General features: G+C 52.7%; 1 protein-coding gene across 1 annotated transcript in view; it reads right to left on the bottom strand.

Annotated features, from left to right (window-relative positions):
- kmt2bb (lysine (K)-specific methyltransferase 2Bb) overlaps window positions 1-12,799 on the bottom strand; it is a 186,099-nt gene that overhangs the window by 38,586 nt on the left and 134,714 nt on the right. The window contains exons 22-23 of the mRNA XM_086002474.1: window positions 11,623-11,890; window positions 926-1,129 (exon numbers count right to left, since the gene is read on the bottom strand). Coding sequence (XP_085858600.1) covers window positions 926-1,129; window positions 11,623-11,890 — 472 coding nt within the window. The remainder of the gene's footprint in view (window positions 1-925; window positions 1,130-11,622; window positions 11,891-12,799) is intronic.

Consider the following 12,799-nt stretch of genomic DNA (forward strand, 5'->3'; position numbering starts at 1 on the left):
GAGGGGTGGGAGGAGGCTGGTGGTGATGGGGTGAGATGAAGAGGGGTGGGAAGAGGCTGGTGTTGATGGGGGGGAAGAAGAGGAGGGGTGGGAGGAGGCTGGTGTTGATGGGGTGAGATGAAGAGGGGTGGGAGGAGGCTGGTGTTGATGGGGTGAGATGAAGAGCAGTGGGAGGAGGCTGGTGTTGATGGGGTGAGATGAAGAGGGGTGGGAGGAGGCTGGTGTTGATGGGGTGAGATGAAGAGCGGTGGGAGGAGGCTGGTGTTGATGGGGTGAGATGAAGAGGGGTGGGAGGAGGCTGCTGTTGATGGGGTGAGATGAAGAGGGGTGGGAGGAGGCTGGTGTTGATGGGGTGAGATGAAGAGGGGTGGGAGGAGGCTGGTGTTGATGGGGTGAGATGAAGAGGGGTGGGAGGAGGCTGGTGTTGATGGGGTGAGATGAAGAGGGGTGGGAGGAGGCTGGTGTGGAGCATAAACACCGGCACGGAGCAGATGGGCCGAATCTGGAGAGTCTAGAACCAGGGGTCAGTCTCAGGATAAGGGGTCGGCCATTGAGGACTGAGATGAGGAGGAATTTCTTCACTCAGAGGGTTGTGAATCTTTGGAATTCTCTGCCCCAGAGGGCTGTGGAGGCTCAGTCGTTGAGTATATTCAAGGCTGAGATCGATAGATTTTTGGACTCTCGGGGAATCACGGGATTCGGGGATCAAGGGAATTGAGGTCGATGATCAGCCGTGATCTTATTGAATGGCGGAGCAGGCTCGAGGGGCCGAATGGCCGACTCCTGCTCCTAATTCTTATGAATGGGCTGGTTCGGTGCTGTACATTCTCTGCGATTCCTGTTGTACCCACAGAGCGTGAGGAACACACCACCCCCCTCCTCGGCCCCCGCAGTTTGGAAAGCGAGACGGTTTCGGCTGACTTACCTGGCGAGGGGAGCGGCCGCGAGCCGCTGGCGGACCACCGGCAGGCCGGGGAGTAGCTGGGGGTCTTGATGCGGCTGCAGGGCAGGGGGCGGGGAGGCGGGAGGGGCCCGGCTTTCTGCTCCGGGGAGCGGCGCTCGGGAGAGCGAGGGTCCGCCCGGCAGTCCAACCGGCTCTTGACGGCAGGCTCGGCCGCGGCATTCACATCTGGAAAAACGGGAAAGAAGAAAAAACCGAGGTCACGGAGAGCAGAAAAGAAACGGCGCTCCCCGACACAGGACTACGCGGAAGGCAAGGTCCCGTGCACTCTGCGGGGACGTGAGACTAAACAGGGCTGCTCTTCGGAAGAGCCGGCCCAGGCACGACGGACCGAATGGCCTCCTCCTGTGCGGAGATTCTCTGCTCTGTGTTTCAATCGCCTGAGGCAGTGGCTCCAGAGATGAAATGCCCAGAGATTTATTGGCCCTGGGTTGGGAGGAGCTGAGGAGGGTCAGAGATGTCTCGTCCTGACGCTCCGGCCATCATGGCGCGCGGAAAGAAAGGATTCCCATTTCTCCAGCGCCTTTCACCAACCTCGGGTCGTCCCAAAGCGCCTCACAGCCAATGAAGGACCTTTTTTTTTGAAGTGTGGTCACTGTTGTAATGTAGGAAACGCGGCAGACAATTTGCGCACAGCAAGCTCCCACAAACAGCAATGTGATAATCACCAGATTGTCTGTTAGTGATGTTGGTTGAGGGATAAATATTAGCCCCAGGACTCCGGGGAGAACTCCCCCTGCTCTTCTTCCAATAGTGGCTGTGGGATCTTTTACATCCACCTGAGAGGGTAGACGGGGCCTCGGTTTAACGTCTCATCCGAAAAACGACATGTCCGACAGTGCAGCACTCCCTCAGTACTGACCCTCCGACAGTGCGGCGCTCCCTCAGTACTGACCCTCCGACAGTGCGGCGCTCCCTCAGTACTGCCCCTCCGACAGTGCGGCACTCCCTCAGTATTGCTCTCCGACAGTGCGGCGCTCCCTCAGTACTGCCCCTCCGACAGTGCAGCGCTCCCTCAGTACTGCCCCTCCGACAGTGCAGCGCTCCCTCAGTACTGCCCCTCCGACAGTGCGGCGCTCCCTCAGTACTGCCCCTCCGACAGTGCGGCACTCCCTCAGTATTGCTCTCCGACAGCGCAGCGCTCCCTCAGTACTGCCCCTCCGACAGTGCAGCGCTCCCTCAGTACTGCCCCTCCGACAGTGCGGCGCTCCCTCAGTACTGACCCTCCGACAGTGCGGCGCTCCCTCAGTACTGCCCCTCCGACAGTGCGGCACTCCCTCAGTATTGCTCTCCGACAGTGCGGCGCTCCCTCAGTACTGCCCCTCCGACAGTGCAGTGCTCCCTCAGTACTGCCCCTCCGACAGTGCGGCACTCCCTCAGTACTGCCCTTCCGACAGTGCAGCGCTCCCTCAGTACTGCCCCTCCGACAGTGCGGCGCTCCCTCAGTGCTGCCCCTCCGACAGTGCAGCGCTCCCTCAGTACTGCCCCTCCGACAGTGCAGCGTTCCCTCAGTACTGCCCCTCCGACAGTGCGGCGCTCCCTCAGTACTGCCCCTCCGACAGTGCAGCGCTCCCTCAGTACTGCCCCTCCGACAGTGCGGAGCTCCCTCAGTACTGCCCCTCCGACAGTGCAGCGCTCCCTCAGTACTGACCCTCCGACAGTGCGGAGCTCCCTCAGTACTGCCCCTCCGACAGTGCAGCGTTCCCTCAGTACTGCCCCTCCGACAGTGCGGCGCTCCCTCAGTACTGCCCCTCCGACAGTGCGGCGCTCGCTCAGTACTGCCCCTCCGACAGTGCGGCGCTCCCTCAGTACTGCCCCTCCGACAGTGCAGCGATCTCTCAGTGCTGCCCCTCCGACAGTGCGGCGCTCCCTCAGTACTGACCCTCCGACAGTGCGGCGCTCCCTCAGTACTGCCCCTCCGACAGTGCAGCGCTCCCTCAGTACTGCCCCCCCGACAGTGCAGCACTCCCTCAGTACTGCCCCTCCGACAGTGCAGCGCTCCCTCAGTACTGCCCCTCCGACAGTGCAGCACTCCCTCAGTACTGCCCCTCCGACAGTGCAGCGCTCCCTCAGTACTGCCCCTCCGACAGTGCGGCCCTCCCTCAGTACTGCCCCTCCGACAGTGCGGCGCTCCCTCAGTACTGCCCCTCCGACAGTGCGGCGCTCCCTCAGCACTGCCCCTCCGACAGTGCGGCGCTCCCTCAGTACTGCCCCTCCGACAGTGCGGCGCTCCCTCAGTACTGCCCCTCCGACAGTGCGGCGCTCCCTCAGTACTGCCCCTCCGACAGTGCGGCGCTCCCTCAGTACTGCCCCTCCAACAGTGCTGCGCTCCCTCAGTACTGCCCCTCCGACAGTGCGGCGCTCCCTCAGTACTGCCCCTCCGACAGTGCGGCGCTCCCTCAGTACTGCCCCTCCGACAGTGCGGCGCTCCCTCAGTACTGCCCCTCCGACAGTGCGGCGCTCCCTCAGTACTGCTCCTCCGACAGTGCAGCGCTCCCTCAGTACTGCCCCTCCGACAGTGCAGAGCTCCCTCAGTACTGCCCCTCCGACAGTGCGGCGCTCCCTCAGTACTGCTCCTCCGACAGTGCAGCGCTCCCTCAGTACTGCCCCTCCGACAGTGCAGCGCTCCCTCAGTACTGCCCCTCCGACAGTGCGGCGCTCCCTCAGTACTGCCCCTCCGACAGTGCGGCGCTCCCTCAGTACTGCCCCTCCGACAGTGCGGCGCTCCCTCAGTACTGACCCTCCGACAGTGCAGCGCTCCCTCAGTACTGCCCCTCTGACAGTGCGGCGCTCCCTCAGTACTGCCCCTCTGACAGTGCGGCGCTCCCTCAGTACTGCCCCTCCGACAGTGCGGCGCTCCCTCAGTACTGCCCCTCCGACAGTGCGGCGCTCCCTCAGTACTGCCCCTCCGACAGTGCGGCGCTCCCTCAGTACTGCTCCTCCGACAGTGCAGCGCTCCCTCAGTACTGCCCCTCCGACAGTGCGGCGCTCCCTCAGTACTGCCCCTCCGACAGCGCAGAGCTCCCTCAGTACTGCCCCTCCGACAGTGCGGCGCTCCCTCAGTACTGCTCCTCCGACAGTGCAGCGCTCCCTCAGTACTGCCCCTCCGACAGTGCGGCACTCCCTCAGTACTGCCCCTCCGACATTGCAGAGCTCCCTCAGTACTGCCCCTCCGACAGTGCGGCGCTCCCTCAGTACTGACCCTCCGACAGTGCGGCGCTCCCTCAGTACTGCCCCTCCGACAGTGCAGCGCTCCCTCAGTACTGACCCTCCGACAGTGCAGCGCTCCCTCAGTACTGACCCTCCGACAGTGCGGCGCTCCCTCAGTACTGACCCTCCGACAGTGCGGCGCTCCCTCAGTACTGACCCTCCGACAGTGCGGCGCTCCCTCAGTACTGACCCTCCGACAGTGCGGCGCTCCCTCAGTAGTGACCCTCCGACAGTGCGGCGCTCCCTCAGTACTGACCCTCCGACAGTGCAGCGATCTCTCAGTGCATACAGTGGGAGATTATGGGCTCAAGTCTCTGGAGTGAGGCTTGAATCCACGACATTCTGGCTCAGAGGCGAGAGTACGACCCACTGAGACAATATGTTGAAATACAGGCTGGGATCTAATCGAGGGGTTCGGGGGGTTTATATATAGAATAACAGGTGCCCAGGAGTGAGTTACAGGCTGGAATCTAATCGAGGGGTTCGGGGGGGTTTATATATAGAATAACAGATACCCGGGAGTGAGTTACAGGCAGGAATCTAATCGAGGGCTTCGGGGGGGTTTATATATAGAATAACAGATACCCGGGAGTGAGTTACAGGCTGGAATCTAATCGGGGGGTTCGGGGGGTTTATATATAGAATAACAGATACCCGGGAGTGAGTTACAGGCTGGAATCTAATCGAGGGGTTCGGGGGGTTTATATATAGAATAACAGATACCCGGGAGTGAGTTACAGGCTGGAATCTAATCGAGGGGTTCGGGGGGTTTATATATAGAATAACAGATACCCGGGAGTGAGTTACAGGCTGGAATCTAATCGAGGGGTTCGGGGGGGTTTATATATAGAATAACAGATACCCGGGAGTGAGTTACAGGCTGGAATCTAATCGAGGGGTTCGGGAGGTTTATATATAGAATAACAGATACCCGGGAGTGAGTTACAGACTGGATTCTAATGGAGGGGTTCGGGGGGTTTATATATAGAATAACAGATACCCGGGAGTGAGTTACAGGCTGGAATCTAATCGAGGGGTTCGGGGGGTTTATATATAGAATAACAGATACCCGGGAGTGAGTTACAGGCTGGAATCTAATCGAGGGGTTCGGGGGGTTTATATATAGAATAACAGATACCCGGGAGTGAGTTACAGGCTGGAATCTAATCGAGGGGTTCGGGAGGTTTATATATAGAATAACAGATACCCGGGAGTGAGTTACAGGCTGGAATTTAATCGAGGGATTCGGGTGGTTTATATATAGAATAACAGATACCCGGGCGTGAGTTACAGGCTGGAATCTAATCCAGGGGTTCGGGGGGTTTATATATAGAATAACAGATACCCGGGAGTGTGTTACAGGCTGGAATCTAATGGAGGGGTTCGGGAGGTTTATATATAGAATAACAGATAACTGGGAGTGAGTTACAGGCTGGAATCTAATCCAGGGGTTCGGGGGGTTTATATATAGAATAACAGATACCCGGGAGTGTGTTACAGGCTGGAATCTAATCGAGGGGTTCGGGAGGTTTATATATAGAATAACAGGTACCCGGGAGTGAGTTACAGGCTGGAATCTAATCGAGGGGTTCGGGGGGGTTTATATAGAGAATAACAGATACCCGGGAGTGAGTTACAGGCTGGAATCTAATCGAGGGGTTCGGGGGGTTTATATATAGAATAACAGATACCCGGGAGTGAGTTACAGGCTGGAATCTAATCGAGGGGTTCGGGGGGTTTATATATAGAATAACAGGTACCCGGGAGTGAGTTACAGGCTGGAATCTAATCGAGGGGTTCGGGGGGTTTATATATAGAATAACAGATACCCTGGAGTGAGTTACAGGCTGGAATCTAATCCAGGGGTTCGGGGGGTTTATATATAGAATAACAGATACCCGGGAGTGTGTTACAGGCTGGAATCTAATCGAGGGGTTCGGGAGGTTTATATATAGAATAACAGATACCCGGGCGTGAGTTACAGGCTGGAATCTAATCGAGGGGTTCGGGGGTTTATATATAGAATAACAGATACCCGGGAGTGAGTTACAGGCTGGAATCTAATCGAGGGGTTCAGGGGGTTTATATATAGAATAACAGATACCCGGGAGTGAGTTACAGGCTGGAATCTAATCGAGGGGTTCGGGGGGTTTATATATAGAATAACAGATACCCGGGCGTGAGTTACAGGCTGGAATCTAATCGAGGGGTTCGGGGGTTTATATATAGAATAACAGATACCCGGGAGTGAGTTACAGGCTGGAATCTAATCGAGGGGTTCGGGGGGGTTTATATATAGAATAACAGGTACCCGGGAATGAGTTACAGGCTGGAATCTAATCGAGGGGTTCGGGGGGTTTATATATAGAATAACAGATACCCGGGAGTGAGTTACAGGCTGGAATCTAATCGAGGGGTTTCGGGGGGTTTATATATAGAATAACAGGTACCCGGGAGTGAGTTACAGGCTGGAATCTAATCGAGGGGTTCGGGGGGTTTATATATAGAATAACAGATACCCGGGAGTGAGTTACAGGCTGGAATCTAATCGAGGGGTTCGGGGGTTTATATATAGAATAACAGATACCCGGGCGTGAGTTACAGGCTGGAATCTAATCGAGGGGTTCGGGGGTTTATATATAGAATAACAGATACCCGGGAGTGAGTTACAGGCTGGAATCTAATCGAGGGGTTCGGGGGGGTTTATATATAGAATAACAGATACCCGGGAGTGTGTTACAGGCTGGAATCTAATCGAGGGGTTCGGGGGGTTTATATATAGAATAACAGGTACCCGGGAATGAGTTACAGGCTGGAATCTAATCGAGGGGTTCGGGGGGTTTATATATAGAATAACAGATACCCGGGAGTGAGTTACAGGCAGGAATCTAATCGAGGGCTTCGGGGGGGTTTATATATAGAATAACAGATACCCGGGAGTGAGTTACAGGCTGGAATCTAATCGGGGGGTTCGGGGGGTTTATATATAGAATAACAGATACCCGGGAGTGAGTTACAGGCTGGAATCTAATCGAGGGGTTCGGGGGGTTTATATATAGAATAACAGATACCCGGGAGTGAGTTACAGGCTGGAATCTAATCGAGGGGTTCGGGGGGTTTATATATAGAATAACAGATACCCGGGAGTGAGTTACAGGCTGGAATCTAATCGAGGGGTTCGGGAGGTTTATATATAGAATAACAGATACCCGGGAGTGAGTTACAGACTGGATTCTAATGGAGGGGTTCGGGGGGTTTATATATAGAATAACAGATACCCGGGAGTGAGTTACAGGCTGGAATCTAATCGAGGGGTTCGGGGGGTTTATATATAGAATAACAGATACCCGGGAGTGAGTTACAGGCTGGAATCTAATCGAGGGGTTCGGGGGGTTTATATATAGAATAACAGATACCCGGGAGTGAGTTACAGGCTGGAATCTAATCGAGGGGTTCGGGGGGTTTATATATAGAATAACAGATACCCGGGAGTGAGTTACAGGCTGGAATCTAATCGAGGGGTTCGGGGTGTTTATATATAGAATAACAGATACCCGGGCGTGAGTTACAGGCTGGAATCTAATCGAGGGGTTCGGGAGGTTTATATATAGAATAACAGATACCCGGGAGTGAGTTCCAGGCTGGAATTTAATCGAGGGATTCGGGTGGTTTATATATAGAATAACAGATACCCGGGCGTGAGTTACAGGCTGGAATCTAATCCAGGGGTTCGGGGGGTTTATATATAGAATAACAGATACCCGGGAGTGTGTTACAGGCTGGAATCTAATGGAGGGGTTCGGGAGGTTTATATATAGAATAACAGATAACTGGGAGTGAGTTACAGGCTGGAATCTAATCCAGGGGTTCGGGGGGTTTATATATAGAATAACAGATACCCGGGAGTGTGTTACAGGCTGGAATCTAATCGAGGGGTTCGGGAGGTTTATATATAGAATAACAGGTACCCGGGAGTGAGTTACAGGCTGGAATCTAATCGAGGGGTTCGGGGGGGTTTATATAGAGAATAACAGATACCCGGGAGTGAGTTACAGGCTGGAATCTAATCGAGGGGTTCGGGGGTTTATATATAGAATAACAGATACCCGGGCGTGAGTTACAGGCTGGAATCTAATCGAGGGGTTCGGGGGTTTATATATAGAATAACAGATACCCGGGAGTGAGTTACAGGCTGGAATCTAATCGAGGGGTTCGGGGGGGTTTATATATAGAATAACAGATACCCGGGAGTGTGTTACAGGCTGGAATCTAATCGAGGGGTTCGGGGGGTTTATATATAGAATAACAGGTACCCGGGAATGAGTTACAGGCTGGAATCTAATCGAGGGGTTCGGGGGGTTTATATATAGAATAACAGATACCCGGGAATGAGTTACAGGCTGGAATCTAATCGAGGGGTTCGGGGGGTTTATATATAGAATAACAGATACCCGGGAGTGAGTTACAGGCTGGAATCTAATCGAGGGGTTCGGGGGGTTTATATATAGAATAACAGATACCCGGGAGTGACTTACAGGCTGGAATCTAATCGAGGGGTTCGGGGGGTTTATATATAGAATAACAGATACCCGGGAGTGAGTTACAGGCTGGAATCTAATCGAGGGGTTCGGGGGGTTTATATATAGAATGACAGATACCCGGGAGTGAGTTACAGGCTTGAATCTAATCGAGGGGTTCGGGGGGTTTATATATAGAATAACAAATACCCGGGAGTGAGTTACAGGCTGGAATCTAATCGAGGGGTTCGGGGGGTTTATATATAGAATAACAGATACCCGGGAGTGAGTTACAGGCTGGAATCTAATCGAGGGGTTCAGGGGGTTTATATATAGAATAACAGATACCCGGGAGTGAGTTACAGGCTGGAATCTAATCGAGGGGTTCGGGGGGTTTATATATAGAATAACAGATACCCGGGAGTGAGTTACAGGCTGGAATCTAATCGAGGGGTTCAGGGGGTTTATATATAGAATAACAGATACCCGGGAGTGAGTTACAGGCTGGAATCTAATCGAGGGGTTCGGGGGGTTTATATATAGAATAACAGATACCCGGGAGTGAGTTACAGGCTGGAATCTAATCGAGGGGTTCGGGGGGTTTATATATAGAATAACAGATACCCGGGAGTGAGTTACAGGCTGGAATCTAATCGAGGGGTTCGGGGGTTTATATATAGAATAACAGATACCCGGGAGTGAGTTACAGGCTGGAATCTAATCGAGGGGTTCAGGGGGTTTATATATAGAATAACAGATACCCGGGAGTGAGTTACAGGCTGGAATCTAATCGAGGGGTTCGGGGGGTTTATATATAGAATAACAGATACCCGGGAGTGAGTTACAGGCTGGAATCTAATCGAGGGGTTCGGGGGGTTTATATATAGAATAACAGATACCCGGGAGTGAGTTACAGGCTGGAATCTAATCGAGGGGTTCGGGGGTTTATATATAGAATAACAGATACCCGGGAGTGAGTTACAGGCTGGAATCTAATCGAGGGGTTCGGGGGGTTTATATATAGAATAACAGATACCCGGGAGTGAGTTACAGGCTGGAATCTAATCGAGGGGTTCGGGGGGGTTTATATATAGAATAACAGATACCCGGGAGTGAGTTACAGGCTGGAATCTAATCGAGGGGTTCGGGGGGTTTATATATAGAATAACAGATACCCAGGAGTGAGTTACAGGCTGGAATCTAATCGAGGGGTTCGGGGGGTTTATATATAGAATAACAGATACCCGGGAGTGAGTTACAGGCTGGAATCTAATCGAGGGGTTCGGGGGGGTTTATATATAGAATAACAGATACCCGGGAGTGAGTTACAGGCTGGAATCTAATCGAGGGGTTCGGGGGGTTTATATATAGAATAACAGATACCCGGGAGTGAGTTACAGGCTGGAATCTAATCGAGGGGTTCAGGGGGTTTATATATAGAATAACAGATACCCGGGAGTGAGTTACAGGCTGGAATCTAATCGAGGGGTTCAGGGGGTTTATATATAGAATAACAGATACCCGGGAGTGAGTTACAGGCTGGAATCTAATCGAGGGGTTCGGGGGGTTTATATATAGAATAACAGATACCCGGGAGTGAGTTACAGGCTGGAATCTAATCGAGGGGTTCGGGGGGGTTTATATATAGAATAACAGATACCCGGGAGTGAGTTACAGGCTGGAATCTAATCGAGGGGTTCGGGGGGTTTATATATAGAATAACAGATACCCGGGTGTGAGTTACAGGCTGGAATCTAATCGAGGGGTTCAGGGGGTTTATATATAGAATAACAGATACCCGGGAGTGAGTTACAGGCTAGAATCTAATCGAGGGGTTCGGGGGGTTTATATATAGAATAACAGGTACCCGGGAGTGAGTTACAGGCTGGAATCTAATCGAGGGGTTCGGGGGGTGTATATATAGAATAACAGATACCCGGGAGTGAGTTACAGGCTGGAATCTAATCGAGGGGTTCGGGGGGTTTATATATAGAATAACAGATACCCGGGAGTGTGTTACAGGCTGGAATCTAATCGAGGGGTTCGGGGGGTTTATATATAGAATAACAGGTACCCGGGAGTGAGTTACAGGCTGGAATCTAATCGAGGGGTTCGGGGGGTTTATATATAGAATAACAGATACCCGGGAGTGAGTTACAGGCTGGAATTTAATCGTGGGGTTCGGGGGGTTTATATATAGAATAACAGATACCCGGGAGTGAGTTACAGGCTGGAATCTAATCGAGGGGTTCGGGGGGTTTATATATAGAATAACAGGTACCCGGGAGTGAGTTACAGGCTGGAATCTAATCGAGGGGTTCGGGGGGTTTATATATAGAATAACAGCTACCCGGGAGTGAGTTACAGGCTGGAATCTAATCGAGGGGTTCGGGGGGTTTATATATAGAATAACAGATACCCGGGAGTGAGTTACAGACTGGAATCTAATCGAGGGGTTCGGGGGGTTTATATCTTGAATAACAGGTACCCGGGAGTGAGTTACAGGCTGGAATCTAATCGAGGGGTTCGGGGGGTTTATATATAGAATAACAGATACCCGGGAGTGAGTTACAGACTGGAATCTAATCGAGGGGTTCGGGGGGTTTATATCTTGAATAACAGGTACCCGGGAGTGAGTTGCAGGCTGGAATCTAATCGAGGGGTTCGGGGGGGTTTATATATAGAATAACAGATACCCGGGAGTGAGTTACAGACTGGAATCTAATCGAGGGGTTCGGGGGGTTTATATCTTGAATAACAGGTACCCGGGAAGTGAGTTACAGGCTGGAATCTAATCGAGGGGTTCGGGGGGTTTATATATAGAATAACAGGTACCCGGGAGTGAGTTGCAGGCTGGGATTTATCAGGTGACGCTGAGTTAATTGTGCGCTGGTTTGAAATGATGTGTCTCTGTGCCGACTGCTCCTCGTGTACCTGCCGTGCTGGGGCTGTGAACGATGGTATGATTGGTTCCATCGTCCCTGCTGTTGACGTCATTCTCCCAAGCTGGCGGGTGATACTCCAGGATCTTACACCGGTAGACGCACCGCTTCCTGGCGTCGGTCGTGCTCCAGTACACCCGGGAACATCTGCACAGAGAGAGAGGGAGGGGGGGGTCGAGTAACGGGCTGATCAAAAACCAAGAAAGAAAACACTGCTCCGGGCATGTCGTCACTGACCAAAGAAAACTACTAGGCACTTGGTCTAAGCGTTAAACAAAGCTTTAAATCAACTGTTTTACAACATGTGTCCTTCACTAGTTCCCGTTAAGAATGTCCTGCGCAAGCTGGGCCCGTGCCCGAGTATTTATACTCTCCCTGGACACCGCCACCCGTAGGCCGCTCAATATTATTTCATAAGTCTTTTCTTTCATGAACGACTGATTCATATCAGTCACTGACTGTAGACACACGGCGCTCCCGACACTCGATTACACAATCACACCACACACAGGAGGCCATTCAGCCCATCGTGCCTGGGCCGGCTCTTTGAACGAGCTCTCCAATTAGTCCCACTCCCCCCTGCTCTTTCCCCCACAGCCCTGTGAATTTTTCCCCTTCAAGTATTTCTCCAATTCCCCTTTTGAAAGTTACTATTGAATCTGCTTCCACCGCCCTTTCAGGCAGCGCGTTCCAGATCACAACAACTCGCTGCGTAAAAACAATTCTCCTCATCTCCCCTCTGGTTCTTTCACCGATTATCTTCAATCTGTGTCCTCTGGTTACCGGCCCTCCTGCCACTGGAAACAGTTTCTCCTTATTTACTCCATCAAAACCCCTCATGATTTTGAACGCCTCTATTAAATCTCCTCTTAACCTTCTCTGCTCTAAGGAGAACAACCCCAGCTTCTCCAGTCTCTCCACATCACTGAAGTCCCTCATCCCTGGGACCATTCTGGTCAATCTCCCCTTAACCTTCTCTGCTCGAAGGAGAACAATCCCAGCTTCTCCAGTCTCTCCACAACACTGAAGTCCCTCATCCCTGGGACCATTCTGGTCAATCTCCCCTTAACCTTCTCTGCTCTAAGGAGAACAACCCCAGCTTCTCCAGTCTCTCCACATCACTGAAGTCCCTCATCCCTGGGACCATTCTGGTCAATCTCCCCTTAACC

This window comes from Somniosus microcephalus, chromosome 12 (assembly GCF_052327205.1).
Source record: "Somniosus microcephalus isolate GS21.2 chromosome 12, FLI_Smic_1.0, whole genome shotgun sequence".
In the NCBI taxonomy this organism is placed as follows: domain Eukaryota; kingdom Metazoa; phylum Chordata; class Chondrichthyes; order Squaliformes; family Somniosidae; genus Somniosus; species Somniosus microcephalus.